The sequence below is a fragment of the Sylvia atricapilla genome, chromosome 5, assembly GCF_009819655.1.
Source record: "Sylvia atricapilla isolate bSylAtr1 chromosome 5, bSylAtr1.pri, whole genome shotgun sequence".
NCBI lineage: Eukaryota > Metazoa > Chordata > Aves > Passeriformes > Sylviidae > Sylvia > Sylvia atricapilla.
Window position 1 is genome coordinate 1,663,446 of NC_089144.1, and position 24,102 is coordinate 1,687,547.

General features: G+C 36.7%; 1 protein-coding gene across 1 annotated transcript in view; it reads right to left on the reverse strand.

The window, feature by feature from the left end:
- The window catches only part of CADPS2 (calcium dependent secretion activator 2), a 269,361-nt gene that overhangs the window by 71,194 nt on the left and 174,065 nt on the right, over positions 1-24,102 (reverse strand). Inside the window, exons 10-13 of the mRNA XM_066318926.1 lie at positions 22,594-22,781; positions 11,139-11,240; positions 6,899-6,962; positions 4,689-4,812 (exon numbers count right to left, since the gene is read on the reverse strand). Coding sequence (XP_066175023.1) covers positions 4,689-4,812; positions 6,899-6,962; positions 11,139-11,240; positions 22,594-22,781 — 478 coding nt within the window. The remainder of the gene's footprint in view (positions 1-4,688; positions 4,813-6,898; positions 6,963-11,138; positions 11,241-22,593; positions 22,782-24,102) is intronic.

The window sequence follows — 24,102 nt, forward strand, 5'->3', positions numbered from 1 at the left end:
TCTTTCTTTTTCTTTCTCTCTTTTTTCTTTCTTTTTCTTTCTTCCCCTCTTTCTTCTTTCTTACTTTTTCTTTCTCTCTTTCTTTTTCTTTCTTTCTTTCCCTCTTTTTCTCTCTTTCTCTCTCTCTTTCTCTCTTTCTTTCTGTACCTGTAACTATGTCATCTGTGTTTAACAGTTTTGAGCTTCCCACATAAAGCCAGAGAAAAACTCAGATTAGCAAGTGTGTGGAGCAAGGAAGATTTGTACCTGAGGTGATATTCACTGTATAAAAGTGTTTACATGGCACAAAGGTGTGTGCATTGTACAAAAGTGCACAGGCAAGGTTTTAGGGTGCGAAGGTGAAAGGAAATAAACTCAAAAAAATTCACGAATTCTTTTCAATTCACTTCAATTAATTGTTTCTGAATTTCTAATTTCAAGAGATATTTTCTTTAATACCTAGTAGCATAAAAAAAATAAAATTGAATGGAGTATTTGTGCTACACAGCTTTAGGTGTCTTACCTAGAAGGGAAACTGTCTTTAGGGTGTTTTTTGCCTACTCTCTTCTTTATAAATCCCAAACAGATCTCCTATTTACAGGGCATTTAATGCCTTTAAAAAAAAAAAAAACCAAAAAACAAAAAACAAACCAGCAAAACAAAACAAAACAAAACAAAACAAAAAAAAACTCCAACCAACCAAAAAAAAAAAAACCCCAAAAAACCAAACCAAACAAAAAACAAAAAACAAAAAACAAAAAAAAAAAAAAAAAAACAAAAAAAAAAAAAAAAAAAAAAAAAAGTGGAAATTTTTAAAATCAGTGGAATTTGCTGACACTTTAGTTATGGACACAGCAGTTAAAAAAAAGTCGTTTTAATAATTTGCAAGTATTTCTTGGCATTAAAAAGTAGTTTAGTATTAAAAACTAGTTTTAATAATTTGCTAGTATTTCTTGGCATTAAGAAGTAGTTTAGTATTAAAAACTAGTTTTAATAATTTGCAAGTATTTCTTGGCATTAAAAAGTAGTTTAGTATTAAAAACTAGTTTTAATAATTTGCTAGTATTTTTTGGCATTAAAAAGTAGTTTAGTATTAAAAACTAGTTTTAATAATTTGCTAGTATTTTTTGGCATTAAAAAGTAGTTTAGTATTAAAAACTAGTTTTAATAATTTGCTAGTATTTTTTGGTATTAAAAATTAGTTTAGTATTAAAAAGTAGATTTAATAATTTCCTAGTATTTTTCAAGCCCCTCACTGGCGAGGAGCTCCTCTTTGAACTCCATTCCTGCAGCATCACACCGGATGGAAAAGCAGCTCACTGCAGGAGCACTCCCAGCCCAATGTCCCTCCCCAAAGCTGTGGGTGACATTTTTTGTGAAACCCCACAGAGCACCACCCCATCCTCCTTTGGGGTGTGTGTCAGGTGAATAAAGCAGTGCACAGCTGTATTTCACAGCACAGATGTGCACAGCCCTCACACTTCTCTGCAGCCAGTTCCACTCAGCTGCACGCTCTGCTTTGGCTGGGCTCGTTGTAGGATGGTTTTTAAACGTTGGGATGTAAAACTCAACCTCCTCTCCCTGTATTCTCGGAGGATGAACATCGTATCATCGTCAAAAAATGGAGAAAACAAAGAATTACCATCCCTGTGACCCTCAGCTGTAGCTAGGAAAAGAAACAGGTCACGAAACAAAGCCAGATCAGAGAAATGTAAAATCAGCTTTACAGGTTTGTTTTTTTTCCTAGCAAGACCTTCATTAATAAATTGAGCAATCTTGTTATCAAACAGAGACAACTCTTGCAGAGGACTATGAAATGACCCGTTTCTAAATATACAAACGGTTTTTGAATTTAACAAAATAAAACTTTCCTGCATCACTTAGTTTACCCTTTTCACAGAAAATACAATTTTGTCATATTCCAAAACAGAAAGTTAGCTAAATTACTAATAACTAGGTACATCATAATTAAGTATCAGTGTAAATACATGGACTAAACTACACCAAAATTAATTTTAATATTCACAAATGTTCTGATCAGTATCTTGGTATTGTTCAAATCAAGAGAAACAGTAACAACAGAACACAACACACCACATCTGTAATCCATGCAGACATGCACACAAACAGTAATCACCTGAGTCCTTTTCTGCTGTTGCTAAATTAAAAAAAAAAAAAAAAAAAGGGAAAGAAAAAACATCATTACAGAAATAAAACTCAAAAGGGAAGAATAAATACCACTAAGGAGTCTTAAAATCTTGAGTACATCACACAAGCGATGGGTTTTTTATGTGAGGAAGAAATGTTCATGTTTCTGAGTAATATATTTTTATTTAATAGTCCTATATAATTTTCAGCTCCAGCTCAGGCACTGAGCTTGCATCCAAATTGTAATTGAGAATTCAGAAACATAGAGGATATTAAAAGAATATTAAAAAAGTAAGAATACCAGAATATTATTGGTATTAGAACCTTCTTTGTATCTCTGCTTTTTAGGTATTTGCTGTTGGTCTATAGCTGATATTGTGATATTTGAATTTTGACTGATTAATAGGATGTTGTCCACTAAGGAAAGAGTTAAAGGACAAAAATCTCCCAAATATGTGCCAGCCACATTAGAAGATGTCAATAATATTATAAAGATAAGGATTCTGTGCTTTCTGTCTGCAATTTGAGGAGCAAGCTTTAAATGCAAACATTAACATGAATTACCTTCAAGAGAAGAATGCAACTTCAGCCTACAGATATAAACCTAAAGAACCAGAATGAAATCTATCCCAGAAAAATATTACATTTCTATTACAAAATATACATTTATATTCTATATTTCAAGAACCAGAATGAAATCTATCCCTGAAAAATATTACATTTATATCGGTGCAAAAGTAGGATGTTTGTAATGAGCAGAGCAGCAAAAGATACCACCACAGGTCTCATTGCTACTGAAATCCTGTGCTCTGAATTCTCTGATGTTGGGATGTTGAAGTCCTTAATTTTCAACAGTACTTTATTCTCAGAAAAATATTCACCTATTTCTCTTTATCTATGCAATGACATATTGTGTTTTGAGTTTACAACTACAGGAGTGTACAACTGCTGAAATAAATCTAGTTGTGCTCCAACCAAAAGGTAATTAATCCAAAAACGACAAGTTGAAATGTGGGAGTCAGTTTTTGTGCTGTTCCAGCTTACCCAGTGTTAACAGAGTGAACATCCTGAAGTGCAAACTTTGCTGCTTCAGGGAAGTCCCACAGTTCTCTAGGACACAGTAAAAAATCTTGGGAAATGATGCATTGACATCCATTGAATTTCCAATGATGAATTTCCAATCCATTTTATTGTCAGTGTGTTTAGGCATCTTTTATAAAATAGGGGCATTATAAAAATGTCCCTATTTTTATTCTCATTGTTTCAACAGGTTTGATACAGGACTTAAATACTGAACATTGCCCCTAACAAATACAGCAATACAAAAACTAAGGAATTTATTTTTTCCCTTTTCATTTTCCAGAATAGATTTAATATTCATCCTTTTTTCTTCCTTTAACATGGCATGATATCATAATTAATTATGATAAACTGGTTACTAGGATGGTTTCATGTTGTTACTTCCATGATCTAATACTGGTTGCTATAGTGATGAGATGGATCTGTTGTTAATCACTTGTGAGATCAGTTAACTCATGTTTTTCAGAGAATTTGAGCAGAGATAAAAAATGGGAAAAAAAGTTGGCTTTATAATATTGCTAAATATATGAGACATCTTCAAATTGAAGCTAGCTCTGTTTTTTCTGGTGTATTGCTGGAAATACATGACATTAAGAAATAAATATGCATAAAATTTGTATTTTTTAAAAACAGAGAATTCTTCAACAGTTTCCTGAGATTAACTCTAGCTCCAAAAATCCAGTGCATACATGGATTTCTCATCTTGAATGCATCTGGACAGGAGTATCTCCAGCTTTTTGTACTTTATGGAGAATAAAGGTCTGTTTTAACAAGGCATTTGACTATTCTGATTTCCCTTTTGTTCTACATAAGGTTTACAAATAGTAAAATCACATTATGAATCTGGGCCATTATTTTTAGCAAAATTTTAGTCAATTTGGTTATATAATTTACAGCACACACCAAACTTCCAGAAAAATCCCTGATTACCTTCAAACCTAGTATTCTGCCCCCTGAATTCATTCAATCAGGATGCAATTAAGGTTTCAATAATCAGATTATTATTCTTCCACATCTGATAACACAGCGGCAAGAATAAACAGCCTTCATCTATTTGTCTGCCTTATAAATACTTCAGAAAAGAATCCATACACAGTTTTCAAATTTCAAGGCAGCACCACTAGCTGCTAAGGAAAGAATTTCCTGTCAGCAGTTTAATCATTAGAAATAGCTAGAGAAATAAAATAAAAAAAAATAACCCACAAACAACCTCTTAAATTTATGAAGAACTCAAAAGTAAGAACAAAGGGCAACTTAAATTAGGAAGTCCTAGTCTTTCATTCAAACAGGGTCCCAGGAGGCATATTAAAGCAATGAATAGGAAAAAGCTCTACAGTTCACCAGCTGAGATTTTAATGAGACATTTCCCCTCGCTGTGGAAGGGGTTTGTTCTGGAGAGGGAAAAGGCTGCTCACGGAATCTGCAGTTAATAGGCACTGCTGGCTTTTACAGCCACTTGGGCAGGTGATTGCTGTACTAACCTTCTATTTTGGCATATTCTGTAAGTCGGGTGTAATTGATCAAGGCAGCCTTCTCCAGACATTTTCTAACCACTTTCTTCACCTCTTCTGCTGGGATGGGAGTGGCAATGTCTTTCATTAAAACCTGTGTCAGAGACAATTAGACCGCTTCATTACAACCATTACCCAAACCCCCCAGGAAAAAGGATAAAAGTATCCTAAAGTTACTACAGATCTGATAATGATTAACGGTAGAAGTCAAAAAGGAATTATTTCAGCTGACTGGAGCTGGATTTTTATCTTTGGAAGTTTCTGTTCAGCAGTGATTTGACTGTCTGTATGGTCTTTATTCCTCCTGTTTGGGGTCTGGCAGCACACCAGCCAGGCTTTGGGTGATCATTCCATGGATGGGCTGGATCAGGGTCACCACTAAAGATGTGACTGTGGAAACAGACTTGGTTCTCAACTGTGGCAGAGCTTCCACCATTCCAGAACCACGGACTCTTCAACAGAGTCAAGTTATCCAAATTCAGCCTGTCCTCGCTGTGAAACAAATGTTTTCTATATAGTGGGCAGGGAAAACACTGAACTTCCAGCAAATTATTTTATTATGGATAAGTAGAAGAACAGCCCATATGAATGTTTTCAAAATGTGTGAGTTGTTACCTCACCTACTGCAAGTGAGGTAAACCCAAGAATACATATCTTTTTATGTGAATGCCACATAAAGTACTCTGGATTACTATATTAAAAAAATTGGTAATTTGCTTGCATTTTTAATTTAATTCTGCACCCCATTAACTTTCAACAGGTAAGAGTGTAACCAGAACTCAACGTGTTTTTATAAAATTTTCATGCAAATAATAAAATTTCAGATAATTCACAGCATTAAAAAATGCTTCTCAAGTGGATCCCTGGACAAGTTACACCCTTATGTATCTAAAATCTACTGTTGAAAGGATGGAGCAAAAGATACAGTCTGGGGAAGGATGTGGTAGAAAAGAAACAGGTTCAGCAACAGAGAAGCTATTAGGAAGACACTGCTGAAAAGCAGACTTCTAAAATACCTGCACACAAATATGACTTATCTATTTGTGTTTATCTGCTTTTTTAAAAGTAATAACTTCTGTGTTACCGACAAGTGAATTTCCAGCATTCAAAACCTTTTGTTCTTGATCTGATTTTTTATTCCCCCCAAAATTTTCAAAGGCAGGTCAAATAAAATGGTCCTAACCCATTCTGCATCCAACAAATGCAGGAAAGCACATTTCCTGCCAGTCCAGAGCGACAGCAGTGCTGCCTGAGCACCATTTCCACTGGTGACAGCAGGAATGGGGAGAGGAAGGGGATCTTCCAAAAAGCACAAAGGAACCTGCACAGCACTGCAATCACTGAGATGGAAAGGGAAATCAAACATATAAACCTGGTCAGGGAAATCAAACATATAAACCTGGTCAGGGAAATCAAACATATAAACCCAGACTCTCTATGTGTTTTCTGAACACGGCAGAGGTTTATTTAATATTTCCCAGGACCAAACCTCTCAGATTTTGGCAAAGGAACACAGCCCAGAACCTAAGCTTTTTTTGAATTCATACCTTCATCAGACTCCTGCTGATACAATTATTTTGGGATCTCTGCTGGAATTTGAAGTCCTTTTTCCACAGAGATGACTGAGATGTTTTTTATCATTCCGAGGTATTATCCACTCAACACAAGAGGATTTGCTGGGCAGGAGTTTACTTTTAGATCTGCCCATGTCACATTGGCTGGGTATTGCTTTTGCTTCTCAAAATCGTCTCAGATGATGCTTTTATGGAATATTTGAATTATAGAGAAGGTTTTTAATATTATATCTGAGAACTGACAATATCAGCAGCACAGAAGAAAAAAATAGCAGGAAAGGGGAACTGTAGGGGAGACTTGCACTACTTTAGAGATAATGCTAAATAAGTGTTAAATAAAAAAGGAATAGAGGCACTGACTGCAATTTAGTGGCTTGAAGTGAAAGTCCAGTAAAAAAGCCCTACAGAAAACAGCTGCTTGCCTCTGTGGAAGACAATGAGAGAAAAAACAAAAGCATTTCATCATTTCAGTAAGAAGTTAAAACCAGAGTAAAATCTCTGAGACGACATGACTCTGCTTTCAGCAACCTGAATGCAAAACCAAAAAAAAATTAAAAATTCAGGCTCAGCAGTTACATGGAACTTAAAATATGTTCTCAAACTTACCCTTTCAAGTAATGAAAGTGTGGCTTTTAAAGCTCCTTCAGGACGTCCAAAAGGGAAACAGTATCTTAAAACATGAAAAAAAGAGAAGAAAATAAAAGGAGAGGGAAAGAAAAACCAAAACAAGAGGAAGATAAAATTATCAGAATTATAAAAGCTGCTTTATAAATTTACTTTCGGATGTATGTGCATACAACTTGCATTAAATCATGTTAGCAGAAGGCTCCCACACCCAAAGTACAAATAAAACCAGAAAACTTCTTTAGTTGTCTACCATGGAGCACACACATATCACAGCAGAATCAGCCCAGCAGCATTTTAGGTCTAAGTACAGAAAAAAACCTAAAACATCCAAATTATCAACTATGAAGGATACTGAAATGTCTCAGATGAGTTTAATTGTCATCTTCCTGGAAAGAGGTATTATTTCTCCTGTAGCCATAGCTGCTACTGGACCTGAGAAGCAGCATTCAGTATATTGTGTTTCATTTTAAAATTGGATTAAGACAAGGGTAAAATGTCAGATATTTTAATTTCTAGGGATATAAATGCTGGCAGATATTCCATATTTTTAATATTATATTAAAAATATCTTGGAAAAGCTCTTATCTTGAATTTTACCAGCTACATCTTAAAACCATATCCACTCCTAAAATTCTGTAAATAAAAATGTGATTGCATTCATAGCTTTATTTTTTATTTTCGTCTGCTGGATGATGCAATATAGTGGGTCAATGAGAATACAATGCTCAGGCAACTGTAACCTCTCATAATCCTGTCTATAAAATCTTATTGGGATATCCCCAACCGGAAAAAGGATTTTTTTAATTTGCTGAGATTATTATTATTTTTTTCTTATTATTACTCACTAAAAACGGTATCCCTCAATTCTAATAGAGTCAAATCTTTTCTAAAATAAAATCTTATTGGGATATCCCCAACTGGAAAAAGGATTTTTTTAATTTGCTGAGATTATTATTTTTTTTTCTTATTATTACTCACCGAAAACGGTATCCCTCAATTCTAATAGAGTCAAATCTTTTCTAAAATAAAATCTTATTGGGATATCCCCAACTGGAAAAAGGATTTTTTTAATTTGCTGAGATTATTATTTTTTTTTTTTTTTATTATTATTACTCACTGAAAACGGTATCCCTCAATTCTAATAGAGTCAAATCTTTTCTAATGATAAAAGAATTCAGCCCAATGAATTTGAGATGTACATTTTGGCCAGCCCAAAAATAAACCCTTATAAATGAGGTAACACCTGAGGATTTCCTGCAGCGAGAATTTCAGTATTTGCTTTTATCTCTGTAAAGACTCCAGAGAGAAGATTCACACAACCAGGCAAGAGGTTAAAGCCCAAGACCTTTGTGATAGCTTTTTTTAGAAATATTATCTCTCCCACATTTGCTGCCTGAGAGGCGTGCACAGCTCTGGAGCCTCCGTGGGCAGGCAGGGTGACAGAGAGGAAAGGTGTAAGTACCTGGAGAACTCCTTTAGGTGACAGCCCCTAGCACAGGATGGGCTGAGCGCAGAAAGGAACCAGGCTGACAGCAGGGAGAATGGAAATTAAAAAGGCCACAGGATTAAAACTGGTCAAAGGCAGAGTGCCTTTTTCAGATGGATGTGACCTAGAAGTCACCCAGGTGGACACAGCAAATGTTCAGAGCTGCTCTGAAAAGCAGGAGGAGATGTTAAACTGCCCAGCGCACACAGCACCAAGCAATGGAGAGGAGGCAAAGCTTAGAAAAGTATCAGCATATTGCAGAGAAAAAGGAAAAAAAAAAGAAAAAAGGCTGATGATTCTTATTCTTGAAAGTCTGATCCCCCTAGTTATAACGACCAGTGAGTTTATAAAATGTTAAGTGAGATTAGAGGAGGTGCAAATTCAAGTTTTTAACTCTAGGCGTATTCACTTGACTGATATCTCATTGGGACAAGGTGTAAGAACAATATTTGGGGGCACAGGTTTGAATTGCTTCCTTCAACAGCTAATTTAAGACCCACAAAAAAAAAAAAAAAAAGATCTTATTCTGTATTTGGTCTCAAATGTGAAGAGGACATAGTTTGAGAGGCACAGAGCAGAAGAGGTGCTCTGTAGGATAAATCATAAGATGAGACAATTGAATAATGTAGCAAAAGAGAACATGCCATGAAAATTCAGGACATGTATATACAATTTATATACAATTTCAGGAATGGGATCTATGAAAAAAATGAACTCGAAAAAACAAAAACTTTAAAAATGCAATCCAAACAAAGAAAGCAACCTACAAGGTTTAAGGTAAAATTCAAAAAGGTAGGAGCCAAATGGACGCCACAATTAAGAAACCAAAGTGGTAACAAACAATCCAACACCCTCTCTGCCATTCCACGAGGAAGATAAAGAGGTTACAATGGAGAATCTGGCATTTAAAAATGATCAAACATATCTGAAAGTCTCCGAAATATTCTAGGAAACACAACACACAAACAGCCTGGTTATTATACTCTGCGTAAATCCTCACTGCTGAATGTATTTTCCCAAATATTCCGCATTTCACAGCTCTCAGAACAATTTTAAAGGACTGAAATATGTGGTTGGTTTAATGCCATGTTTTCCCAAGGAAGCAATCGGACAGCCAAGGTTATTATTTGTTAATTGACAGCTGTGATCCTTATGCATGTCCTGACTCAAGGTTTTATTTAAAATATTACTTCTAATGCTTTGTCAGGATGCCCTATATTGTGACTTTAGATGCTTTATTAATTCAGATTCTAAGGCACTTTCTTCCAGTATTATGCCAGTATCTTTGTTCAAATCCAGACATTTCACCTATTTCAAAATTTTATTTCTGACATTTGTTCACAGTAAGAAATAGTAATTACTCCTCACCTGGCAGAGCACTGTTTGTCTGCATTGACCAAACAGGATTTTAAGGCAAACCTTAGAGGATGAAGCAATTCATGTTGGAATGACATATTTAATTGCCCTCAAGGAGGAATTTCTAATGATTAAATCTGCTCAAAATCCACCAAGACTGAGGCAGAAAGATTCTATGATCACTGCTGCAGCCCAAGCTCATCAGCATAAATAGCAAGTAAGTTAGCAGGCATGATGAGGATTTTTATCTGCTCCAACTCAAAGGATCATTTAGACTTTATTTTCCATTTTGTAATTAGTCACGAGCATGTGAAGGCCTGAAAGTAGGGAGCACTCTGTATCACTTCCTTATGGAAGAGCTCTTAATTCCCACAGAAAGGGGGAAAGAGGAAAGAAAAGACTGTTGGGTTTTTTTTCCCCAAAAGGAATATTCTCCAAGAAGAACTCTACCTCTCTTTAGTTTAATATAGATATGAAATCCCAAGCGAAGGGCTGCTCTGTCCTCTATGCTCAAAAAAAAAGAAAAAAAATAAATCCCCAATGACCTATGATGCCACTGAATATTAGAGTTTCACCTCATCAAACCAGAGAGGTATTCAACAAACTCGTAGTGAACCCTGCTAAACCAAAGTTCTGCTCCACAAAGAACTCTTTAAACCGTGGGAGTGGCTATTATGACGTGATACAGAGATAAAAAAATTCCATAAATAGAGTCTAAAAGGATTAGATTGACAGAATAGGTTGGCTTAGGGCGACAAAGTAACAGGTTGTGCTGGTCTACCTGCAATTTTTATATGAACTTTCATAAACCATCAATTGCTATAAAATAGCAGGAAATCCCATGTTTCCTCTGTTTCTTGTACTCCTTTAAACATCTTCTGCTGATGCTGACAGTTTTTATCATGACAAACTCTTTACTGAGCATGAAGACCCTTAACTTAAAGATAAGTGCATCAGGAAACCAAGAAAATTACGTAAGATATCACGAAAAGTTTTAGCTGCCATCTCTCAAAGATGTTCTCTACTCATTTTACCAATCCATAGTAATCCAGGAATAGTTATGGCATACTCACTTTCATTCAGAGGATTTTCTTGGTTATAGTTATACAAAGCTTGAACTTAAAAAAAAATCAACCAAATCAAGGCCTATTCTTGCACAATCTTTTCTATCAGATCCATCAACTCACACATGACACACAAAAAAATTTCAAGTAATTGAGTATTTACTTGTGTAAATAAATTATTCCACATTTAAGCAATTCCTTTGCCAGCAGACCATTTTATTTTCACTCCACTCATTGAAGGCCAAAATTAAACACCATGAGAAAATTCTTCCAGAAAAAAATGTAGCATTCATTGAATAACTTATACACTCACCTGAAATGGCTTATTTGGTTTTCTAAAAGGGAGGAAAGTCTGTCCTTGATTTCCTCAAACCTTTCTTTCTCTTCCACAGATACTGTTCCAATTCCATCTGGCCTGAAACATTAAATATTTAAGAACTGTTGATATCTCTTCACCCTGATTTGTCTTTGGACAATGATCTTGATTTCTAAAGTTTTCATTTTACATGAAATGAGCTAACATGTAAATTCCCCTTGACCTTTTTCTCATTGCCTCAAAGGATAAAGTGTTACTTGTGACTACATTTAAAGAACAAGCTGCAACTGGACAAAGAATTTAACTTTGGAGCTGAACTTTTGAATTCAAGCCCTAATTTTTTACATTATCTCAACAGGAACACAAGTGAGCATATAATTCTCCAAATTCCCTTCAAAAGACAATATCTTTTCTCAAGAAAATCAGTCCTATTGTCACAGTAGAGAGGATACTCAAATCTTCCTAAATTTCATCTCCTTGAATCTCCTTCCAGGTTTATTTTCCCAGAGGCACAATATAGCTAAAAGTGATTTTAAAGTAAAGGTGGGAGGGAAACTCCAGTGAGAAAAGCCACAGCAGGCAACACCCAGGAATCCTGCAAAGTGAAGATAGAGTTTGATTTCCCATCCTGTATTGACAAATAGCATAATATAATCATGATTTCCATATTGGTGCAGCATTAAAAATGCAACTAAAATGTCTTAAAAAAAAAAAAAAAGCACTGGCGTTGTTTAAACATCAAATTTAAGTCTCAATAATTAAAAGTAAGGTCATAGTTATCATGTTCAACATACACTTGGTCTAAAGTCTTAGCCTAAAGGTGTTACTAATGTATTTATGTTAAAATGATGACAAAAGTAAAAAAAAAAAATTAAATACAGTGTCCAAATTATTTTTTTTTGCCATGAAGTCACAACTTCCCCACATACACATACTTTAAAAAGAAGCATCTGAAATGTTCCTGTTGCTTTCCTAACTTCCAGTTCCAGTGTAACAAATCAGCCATTGCTTCTCCCCTGAGTTCCTTAACCTGACACTGTATGTGGATCTGCCCTGCATCTTCTCCAGAGCCTCCAAAAAATCTCTCAGTGTTTCCAGAACTGAGAAAATGGTAATAAAATGACATACAGAAAGATAAAATTCTTTCTCGGAACATTCTGAATGCTCCAAGAATCATTCTAGGATTCTATAAGCATCTTTTTTTTCCTAAATTGTTAACTTTAACTTTCTGCACTATACTTAAATGTAGGAGAGAGAAGTTCCCACCTGGTCATGACACAAACAGTTTCTCTCACCATTTAATCACTTTTATTTGTGACCTGCCAAGTCAAGGTGGAAAGAATGCCTCATCTCCTTAAATTATTGTGAAGACAACAATCAACAATCAGATTTGGTGGGGATGGGAAGTAGTCAGGCACATCAAGACACCCCTCTATAAATTTGATGTGAAAGAGCAAAAAAAAAAACAACTTCTCTTCTCTCTTTTGACGGATGCCAGGATACTTCACCTCAGCCTCCTGACAAAAGGAATGAGCTCAGATTTAAGGAAGTTGCACTGTCTGATTTCATTGTCAGCAGAGATTGCATTCTGGACTGAGAAAATAAATACTTCTGTCACATTAACTTCACTGGGGCATGTCAGAGAGATGTCAGCAAAGACCTAGGGGTCCAGCCAGCAGAAAGTGAAAAAGGTGAGCCAGGAGGATGTCAGATCTGTCACCCTGCACTAAGGCTAGCATCACTTCATACCAGGGACCTGTCACTTCACTCAGTTTGTTGTCACAAGGAACCTCGGTGACAACAACGAAAATTTTCAGGACTGCTAAATATATGTTTGCATATAGAAACATATGTCCCAGAAGAAGGAGTACACAAAAATGTGCTGGAAAACTGCCACCTATAAAACTCATCTCTTGAAAAGATGCTTTTAGAAAATAGCAGAGTCGAAATCACAATTTTGTTTCTCGTTGCGAACTTTATGGCAACAAGAATATAAAAAAGCGTTTTTGCAACACAGTTCTGAGACGTATCCTGCTGGTGATAATTTTTCTGCTTTAGGGGTAGAAAATGCCTATTGTTGATTAGAAAAGAATCCATGGGAAAAAAAGAATCTGTTTCTGAGAGAAGCTGAAATATTAAAAATAGATAAATACTTTCCGATTCATTTAATCTTCTGGATATTTTTTCTTTATTTCCTTTGAAGACTGAATAAAATAAATAGCACTGTTTTGATCTGGTTATTTTCATTTATGAGTTACTGTGCCTGCAAGGAAAATCAGACTTACGTGGTCATTCACTTTTCAAAGATTTAGGTCATCCACAAACTCTGCAACAACTATTTTGCAATTAAAAGCAATAAAAAACGTGTTTTTCCGACTGTCTCGAATTTTATGTACTTGATTTTTTAAAATTCAAAACCTTATCAATCTAAAGTTTGATATTGCAGCCTGACTCTTGCAAGAACTGAGCCAAGAAAAGTGATGGACTGTTTTTTGAAGAGTTTTCATTTTATCATCACCTACTCAAGGAGGTGATGGGGAGTGAATTTCCCTTTCCTCCAAATTCTTTTTTTCCTCCTTATTGTTCACAGCATTTTGTAGAATTAGAGAACCAGGTGAAACACCCAAAACCTGAGTAGCCTTCTCTCTCTCACATAAGTTAGTTTACCATTTTTTGAGAACTCTGTCAATTGGATTTGGATTGGCTTCTCTTATCTGCTTAGATCACAGTCTAACTGCACAGATGGGATGTTGTCTCTGGTCACAAGGCAAATTGTTTAATTTACTCAGACTTAAATATAGCAAGAGATTTGAAATAAACACCTCATGAACTACAGCTAGTAAATTCAAGCGGAAATTAGCTGTTTAACCATAAACCGCTTAAATAATGAACCAAAATTAAAGATTAACCAGAATTTTAAAACTTTTTTTTTTACTGCAAGATTGTTGTCCTGACAGCAGTTACTCTAGAGAAGCTAGATTAGGAGATGGATTTCACTTTTCCTGCTGCAATGGATTGTTTTTCCTCACTTGATATAATCCTTTAAGGCTTGGAGCATCATCCAGAATCATTTTGATCTCTTGCGATCTTAAAACCTGCAATAATTCGCAGAGGTCACTTGATGAATTGTAGGATTAAGATTATTGGGAAGACCTAGGGCACGTCAAATAAAACTGCACTCCAGTCCCAAAGGGAATTAGAGCTGATGGACACTGGGATGACTGTGGATTGTTTCCAGCCCTCAACTTTGCAAACAGCTTCTCCTAGTGGCCTCTCAGAGAGAGAATTGTTACCTCAAACCAAGCTGCTTTGTGAAGACAGCCTTAGAAATACTGACTTTTTTTTTTTTTTCCTCTGGAACATCACTGATACTTGGTGTTTTTGTGCATCTTTACGTATTTTTAAAATTATAAAAAAATATTTTCAATGTGCTTTGCTCATTAAAAACATAGAGCATCCCTTTGGCGTGTCATGAAAACAAAGAGTGTGAGGAGAGTAATGTACAGATTGATATTCTAACATAAACACAGGTATGAGCAGTAAGGCTGACCAAAAAGAATTTGCCATGTTGCCAGAGCAAGATGAGAAATTATTATGAAAAACAAAATAAAAGAAAAGAATACTTCGGCTTTAAGACATTTCTGTAATAAACTACATTTCAAGGATGTAGAAAAAAACCTCTAAACTTAAAAGGCATCCTTTCCTCTGGAAGAAGACTTCAGTGCTTTCTAAAAGCATTTGTTTTTATATCCAGCACGATGTACAATCAAATGAAAGAACAGTGACAAGTTTCAAATTAGCAAGAAAGAAGTTTTACTGCTTTTTTTCTTGAAAAACCAAAGATTAAATTTTTTGGAATTTGATGTCGAATTTTTATTATCTCCTCATAGGACCCAATAGTCAAGAACTTAAATATCCAAATTTTCCTTTAAAATGCAACACTATTAAGACTTTTGCAGAGCCCATGGCATTTTTGCAGAGTCCATGTCACAGAAATCTAAGTGTGCTGATTTCCACCATCAACTTATAAGCAGACAGGACATTTTTTATCACAGAAAATGAGGACAGTAGGTGACCACATGGCATTCAGACACAGCAGACACTCGGAGACTGAGCATTTTGTTGTTTATATTAACTATTCTTCAAATATTCTGACCCAAAAGTGGCACAATAGAGCCTTCTGCTGTAGGCAGTTCTCAGGCTGCTCCGACATCTGCTTACAGGTCGTGCCCCCTTCTTCACAACTCAGTGAAAAAGACCAATCCTGAAGGTCACTAAAACAGATTAATATCATAAATTGGGATTCATTAGTGGAAAAGCAACTCCTATATAATTATAGTATCATTTTACCCAAAATATAAGGGTAAGTAAAGGCAGTAATCAGTTGAAATTAATAACAGAATTTTGTATAATGTTTAGGGATGGTAATTGTATGTAGTAGCATTCCTTCACTGCCTAAGATGGCAAATATAACCTTGAACATGCAGAACTTTTTAATGCTATTTCTTAATAATGCGTGAATTATGCTTAATTTTCTACCGAAAATCTCTCTGAGGCTTTTCAGCAGCAGATTTGTTTTGAGACATTGAAAAATGTGCCTTTATTAATAATGCAGTGAGGATGCATTTGATTACAACAAATTATGTGATTATAGTTAGGAACACTTTTCAATACAGGAGAGTAGCCCTCCTTTAAACAAAGGTGAAGTCAAATGTGGCTTCAGTCAGCACCTGCAACAAAGTGAAGAGTTTTATTCCAGCTTTGAATACAAGAGAACCCACTGACAACTTTTTTTCTGGCTATTTACAAGAGTGATAGATAGAAAACTGTGCCACTAGTTGAATGACATACATTAAATATATATATCTATATATATAAACTACACCAGCTATTCCAAATGGAACTATTTAGAGAGGTCTCCCATTAGAGGCTTGGGCCAGTGATGATCATGAGGAAACCACTTAAAAAGGAGAATACAGGTTAAGTTAAGGGTTCACCTTCCTCTGTGCTGCATATACCTTGGAGGAGCAGTTTCCAAAAAAGAAGGATGGACTGGATGATGCGAGATGTTTGACACAGGGCCTAGAGAAAAATTTCTCTTTTTAGCACTGCCCAACAAGCCTCAGAAACAGGGAAGATTATATTCACTTGGAAGAAGAGGGAGAGTGTTTATTTTGAGACAATGCTGCTTCTCATTTTGAGACAATACTGTTCCTCATTTAGCAGCACAAACTCCCACAGCACATCAATCCCAAAAGGTCATTTTCTCATTCCACTGTTCTGGGCAAATCGTGACTGATAACAAATGTCTTCTGAATAAAAACCATGGGTCTAAGTATGAGACATCCACTCTCACCATTTTCATTAGAGATGACTGATAGAAAAATGAGATAAATTATAAAACAGACTCTTGTCACATCTCCAGATGCTGTATCAAACACAAGAGAGACTGATGTTCCACCCTTCCCTACAGAGCCACACTGTACAGGAACTCAGGCTCCTCCTGCCAGCTGCTGGACAGCCTTGGGACAGAGAAAAGATTAAAGCAGAAGGTCCAATTGCCAAAAAAGCAGTAAAAGTAGACCTTACACCTGCCATAATCACAACACAGACAGAACACGGAGGATTGAGAGTGAATAAGAAACACGGCAGCAAGGGGAAGCATTTTCAGGTCCTTAAAAATAAAATATTAAACAAAATCCCGTTGGCAATATTTTTTGGGGAAAAGCATCAAACATTCAAATATTTATTTTATATATAAAATATTTGAATGTCATGTAGACATGAATATCATGGGAAGAGATCAACTGGACAAAACCTTTCATGTCAGATGGTGACCACGTGCAGATAAATGGTGAAACTACGGACTCAGGTTCTGGAATTTTATTTTATGTCTTATTACATACTTTTTATGAAAGATATAAGATGAAAAGAAGTCATCAAGATATAGACAACCTTACTTTAAAATAAGTTAGTCAGAGAAAAAAAAAACCTATTCGGAAGTTCCATAAAAAAAATTACGAGACAGAGCAATGTAATGATAGTATTTTCTTTATTTTTATCATGTTCCCTGACCTAGACTTAAAAGGGATGATTTCTCTGAACATTTTTTTTTGTCTTGACACGAAGTGTAAAATTGCAATAAATATTTCTTATCACGAAACACTGAAAAATGAAAAGAAATATATGAATGCATAGCACTGTCTCTAAAGTTCCCATAGTTTCACTTCTCTTGTGTGTCCCTTTACTCCAAGATATTTCCTCCAAGCCCAGCCACAGCAAGAAGCCTATCAGAGAGCCCACACTGCCAAATGATGGCAAGGACCATCATTGCTCTCAGAGAGGGCAAAGCTATTACAGAGATAGAAACTGATTTTTTTTTTGTACTGAAACCCTTCTTTGTTCATAGCAAAAGAATTCTTAATTTTCAGCGAAGTATGTTCAAAAAATGAAGGCAACTAAAACAAGCCCTTATGGAATAAATGAGAAAAACAGACAGCAGTAAGTTTTTTTTTTTAATTACCCGTGGGGATGTGAAAGTTCTCATCCAGAGCTGCCAACCTCGTGGGGAATGGGAGATCAGAATCAAAATTGGAGGATAAAAATCAGAGGAAGTCTCCAAGGAGCCAAGGGAAACGCAGGCCAGTAAGTACTACATACATCCCAGAAAATTAGAAGGAACTATCATATAAGGATATTTAAGGATAAAAGTCAGGATGTTTGGGTAAATGTTATCTATTGTCAAGTTTGTACGGCATTGAAGCCATAAGACAGAGAAATCTCACCTTCTGATCTTGAAGCTCTTTAAAGGATTGAAAACAGATGAATGAGTGACACCTGACTCATGAAATATCTGGATTTCCAATGCTCTTTTGACAGAGCCCCTAATCAAAGGCTTTAAAGGCAATTAAAGTGTCTGAGTAAAAGTTCCTACATTTGCATTTAAGATTAGAGGTGAAGACAGCTGAAGACCTGCTGTGAAGGTCTGTTATCAGTAGAGTTCTGCAGAGATCTGTGGTGATAGACGATGGAATTTTAATGATAGTTATGTATCACAGTGTGGAATTCCAGAAAGACCCTCAGAAAGCAATGACAAACATAGATAAATGTGAGGAAAACACAGGTCTTATTGAGAATGGAGATCTTGGTTTCATGATGGATAATTCCATGAAATTGTCCCTTGTTCAGCAGCAGCCAAAGGAGCAAATCAGCTGGGAAACACTGGAGAAAGAAAAGGAACTAGCAGAAAATTTCTGTCCAACGTGATCATTGCATTGTTCACTTCCAATTCTTGACTCTTAAACAGCAAAGAGAGAGAACAGGATTTTCCTTTTTTCTCCTTTACCTCCCCAACAGCAGCAGAGCATGAAACGAGACGTGGAGGAGTCAAGTTCAAAGCAATAGTTCTTCAAGCAGGAGGAGGCTGAGCTGCAGAACCTGCTGCCAGAGGTGGGGAGGTTGAAAAGGGCTCACAGTGTGGTCCAGGGCTGCAGTGGACAAGTGCCTGAAATAAAGACTCACTCCAGGTTACCAAACGGGGCACACTCTGAGCTGCAAAGAGCTGGGAGTCAGGAGGAGGAAAGATTCCACATCCTTGCTCTTATTTTACTCCAAGCAGGTCAATGCTGGAGACAGATGATTGATTGGCTTAGAAGAACCCTGGCTCAATGTGACTGTTCTTCTACAGAAACACGTCCTGAAGCTTTAACAATAAAGGCAAAAATAAACCCCAAACCTATTCATCTTCAGCTAGATTCTGATTTTTTTTTAGCTTTACTTTCACATTGACTTCGCCTATCCGAACTTCCATTTCATCAGGTATCTTTCTGAATCAGAAAAGGTATAACAAGGGAATATACTTGAATTTTGAATTTTTTCAGTTCAGTCTGTAACTCAGCGGGTGGAAAGAAGTCACTTCTCACTTCATGTGATACCCACTAGCATCCATTTCAGACAAGAGGGACTAAATAGAAGTCACAGCAGGAAAAGTAGACAAGAGTGAATATGATGGGGAAGAAAACAACAGCTCCTACCTGGACTGTTTAGACTGAAATGTCATCATTCAGGAACGTCCTACAGTTCCCTGTTCTGCCCATTTCACTTTCACCAGCAATAAGCTCATGCGTAAGTGCAGAGCAAAAAGTTTACTTGTGAACTAACTATATTGATGGGGTCTATATGGAATATTTCATATGGACAACCATGGAGTGTTTCAAAAGAAAATCACTGTGAGTAGAAGACAAAGGAGATGGTACAGTAAATCCACACGGCAGCAGAAGTAAAGACAATGAAAGATTATTTTATCTACAGAAGAAAAGAAAATAGTTGGCTCCAATCCATGTGTATTTGTTTAAACACAGCACAGCTTTTTTGTTTTTAGTGAAATATTTCTCTTGTTGGCTATGCAGGAAGAGAATGTCTTAAGACTGCCACCTACAAAAGCAGAAATACCTTTTTTATATAAGCAGCTGTAATGCGCCAAGGAACAGGAAAGGAAAAGGACAAATAAGCTTTGAATTTCTCAGTCTGGGGCTCAGCACGTTGCATTGGACCCTGAGTAAACATTTCTGTTCTCAAACCAACAACGCTGCCGTAAGACACACAAAGTGTGTCCTCTGTATGTCTTCTGCTTGCTAAATCTAGCAGAAGTTGTTCTCTGTATCTTCATCTCAGGAAAGAAAAAAAAAAAGAAGAGACAGGGTCTGCTGCATACAGCCTACACTGGAGCTCAGTTCAGCTACCTTCTGTGCCCCAAATGTCCCCGAAGCTCTACGACAACAAAACTTCTACATGTGTATTCCAGGTGTTTTGAAATAAACCCATGGTACTGTGGTAAAGTCTGTAAGATTATAGCCTACAGCAGAAAACGTTTCAAGTCCTACGGTGCAGCAAAACAGCACAGGGAACACCCAAAGGTTCAAAAACACGTTGGGAGAATTTTGAACATGTCTGAAGGGTGGAAAGACATTTTCAACATAAACCAAAGCTGATTCAGGTTGAGTTTCTCCTCCCCAGAAATGAGGGTGAGAGACCTTGTACCTGAGAGTCTGATGTCACCAGATTGCCTGTTATTTTAAAATTCCTACATAAAAGAAATGGACAACATGAACTACAGCTATGGCTGCATTTCCACATGCTCCTCCATTACCTGACTTCAAGATCAATTCTGATGATCTTTCTCAGGCTAGGGGAGGGTCTAAGATCCCTCTGTGAAGCAAAGGTGACATATAAATTAAATAAATCACGGCCAGAGCATAAAGCCCTTTGTTCTGTGCTCTTTCTGATTGCCAGCCTGACTTACAAAACAGAGATGTGTAACGCCAGGGACCAGCCTAGAACTTTGGCCTGTCGTGCATTGTCTGGGAAATTCTCTTTTACCTTTTACTATTTCTCAGTGCTGTGCTAAATGAATGAGTGGGTATATTATGTGCCCATATATCTGTGTCTGTCATTCTGAGTGAGCGTGTCTGCCTCTGTCCTTGACTTACTTTTTTTCCCTTTCTTCGTGTTTCTTTTCTCTTCCTTTTTACAATATCTCGGTTCTAGTCAGAACCCTCTCTGTTCAACACTCCTTTTATTCCTAAAACACTCATAATGCTATTCAGAGAATATCTGTACTGTAGGAATAGACAGAATACAGAGTGCTTACCACTGTGTAAATGATGTGCTCCCTGAGATATTTTCATGCGCTGCGTGCACGGTTGTCCTTCACTCAAATTATGAAATAGAAAAAGAAATGTATCTACCTTTCTTTTGAATTCTTGAAATAAGTTTGAGCAATTATCACATATGTTTGTCTTCTTAGGTTGAAACCAATAATAAAAAGGCGAGAAACAACAAAGACTCAGCCTCAATAGGAAATAGGGATGTGTCAGGTTCTTGAGGAACTGACGAAGAAGCAAGCTTTTACAGAAAATAGGTTACCAAATAAAAGCCAGAAATCTCCTACCTTACTGCTATGAATGTTAAGATTCTTGACAGCATTTCAAGCACATTCAAAACCATTTCAATTTTGGGTATTAATATCACATATTATATATTGTTAGTCTACCACTGTGAAATGTCTCAGGTCACAAATCCCCAGCTCCAGATGAGGCTTTGTCTGAGCCAGTGAAGGAAACATTATCTTTCCTAAAGATCACCTCTTCTTCTCTGGCTGGAGGACAAGTAAAACAGCCTCTGTGGCTGACTGGTAGCAAAGCAACACAAGCATACATCCTGGGCAAAAAAATCTCCCTTCCAAGATTCAGTTTGGGGATTTACTGAGAGCAATTTCTTTTTGGGACTGTGATGTTTTCCCCTAGTGGCAGGATTGGTTCAGTTGGGAGGATCTATTAGGTTTCTCCTTGCTATTTTTCAACTTCTTAAACACACTCCATACAGCAGTCTACAACTCTAGTGCACAAAGTAGGTATAAATGCATGTTCTCCTGTAATTTGACAGATTGCCTGCCCCACTTCCCACTCCAATTCAAGGAAGGGAGGGAGTGGATTTATTGAATTGCCATTGTAAGAGGCAGAGACCCAGAGACTTGAGGCAGAGGGACTTGGGCTGGCTCAGGCTGGAGAACAGGAGGTGATGAGGAGGACTGGATGACAGCCCTCTGGGTGGACTGGGTGGTAGAAAAGAGGCAATAAATGTAACTACACTGAAATTGGACAGGTTCAAATGGGGTCAAGTCCTAACTGGAAAAAGCCCTGAGCGACCTGAGCTGAACTTGTATCTGACCCTGCTTCATGCAGGAGGTTTGCCTAGAGCTCTCCTGTAGTCCCTCCTGACCAGAGCTATCCAAAGATCTGATCTGCAACAACAGAGCTTGTCCTCTCACAGGCTGGAAAAAGACATAAATGAAGCAGTGCTTCTTTTAAAGAATGTGCAAAAATAGCAAAGCAACATCTTGATTTTTTTTCTAAGTCTTTCGCTTGCTGATGGAATGAAGATAACATCCCCAGACAACCACTGTGGCCAAAAGCTCCTGAAGCGGTCTACATGTCCAGTGGAAAAGGTTCCAGAGTATCACAGCTCTTCCTGGCTGGGGGTTACTCCTAATTCCCAATATATGTTATCTCCCTCTGTGATAGCACAGACAGAAGAACTCAGTACAGGATGATTAGCTGACAAGCAACAGACTGCAGAAAAAGAGTCAAAATTTCCCTTAAACTATAAAAATTGTTCAAAACGTTGACTGGAAACACTATTTAGTACCACAACATAAATGCAGAATGAAGAAGTCTGCCCTTTGAACAGGATGAGTTCCTTTTATCTTGAACACACCCTGCATTATACAATACATGATAAAAGGAGCCTTTTTTTAACAGCCCTGAAGAAACTTCCATGAACTGATTTCTGCCGTGTGCAGTTCCCCACCTGGTGAATGCTGGAGCCTATAAACACTTTTACTCATACTACACAATTTAAATGCTGTAACTTCACGAAGATCTCACCAAATTACCTGTTGCCATGAACGTGGGAAGCACAAAAGGCAAAGCTGTAGTGGAGCAGTGTCGGATCAATGACAGAACCATTCTCTGAATATTCAATCAGCTCATCCAGGTAGCAGAGGTGGCGGTGACAGCCTCTCACCCCGTAGCGGGCGCAGTATTCATCCAGCACAAACACCTGGCCTGGGCTAAACCAGCCCTGAAAAGCAAAAAAACCCCACACAGCATCCTGAGATTTACTGCACCACTCTCAGCTTTAAATCAGGCAAAGAACAGACATGTAGATTTTTTTATGTTCGTTACATAAAACTTTTTTTATTTTAGAATAGAATAAAATTATAAATTTCCAGCTGGCTGATGCTGATAGCACTGGAAGGTGGATCCTCCAACAGCCCTCTCCCTGAAAAGATGAATTGTCAGGGAACCATTTGAAGCTTATTATGAGTTACTATTACTATTAAACACATTCTTTGCAAAAACCATGCTGATACCTCCAAAGTCTGCTACAGATTAAGTTATATATCAAAACTAACACTTTAAAATAATTCGTTTTGTTCTATCAATCAGTTGGAAGATACAAACTAAAATTTGGGAGATGCTGGGGGACATTAACATGGGCATTAAGACACACTTTCTACATTCTCTGTGGCTGCAGCTTTAATATTCTGACCACAATTCAACCCTTTACCCATGTAACCTGCATGCACTTCTGATATCTTCAAAACAGTTTTTACTAGTAAAGAGATGCAAAACTAGGTAATTTTTAAAAAGCCACCTGAGTAAGATGAGTAAGATTTGACCTTAAATAATTGTTAGATATTCTCAAACTTACTGAGAGCTTTCTTGCTCAGTCTTGATGAGAACAGCTTAACCCTGACACAAACATGAGCAAAGTACAGACTCCTTCACACCACAAAAACAGTTCTGGAGTGAATCCAGACTGTAAAAAATATATTTGAGTCTTGATGCAGAACTATGACAAGAAGTAGCAGAGTGAGTTTCCAAAAAGAAGCGTGGAGAAAAATATAAACCTTGGAAAACTAAAACTAAAGCACAGCTGTTCTATGTAAGCATTTTTCACTGTTCTTCTTTTGATTGTGGTGGTATTTCCCTCTCATCATCTCATCATTTCTCATCATTCCATCTCATCAAATGAGTTAAAGAGATTGAGGAATACCTGAACTCAAACATACAAATAACTTGGATAAGCAAAAAGATTTTGCAAATTCATGCATTTGTAACACCAACATAAGCAGCTGAAGACCAATATTTCCCTAATGCTTCTGAATGCTCTGGCAAGATCAGATGTTTATTATTTGTACAAAATATTAGCAAAAATACTATTGAACAACACTTAAAAATATATTCATATCAGTAAAAAAACCCATCTGTTTTAACCTTACTAGAAAACTTATTTGAGACAGGAATTCAAGCTTTATATCCTCCCCAAACTCTCCAATTTAATATATTATCTGCAAACAAGAACACCTCAAGGGTATTTCATATTTAATACATTTTTT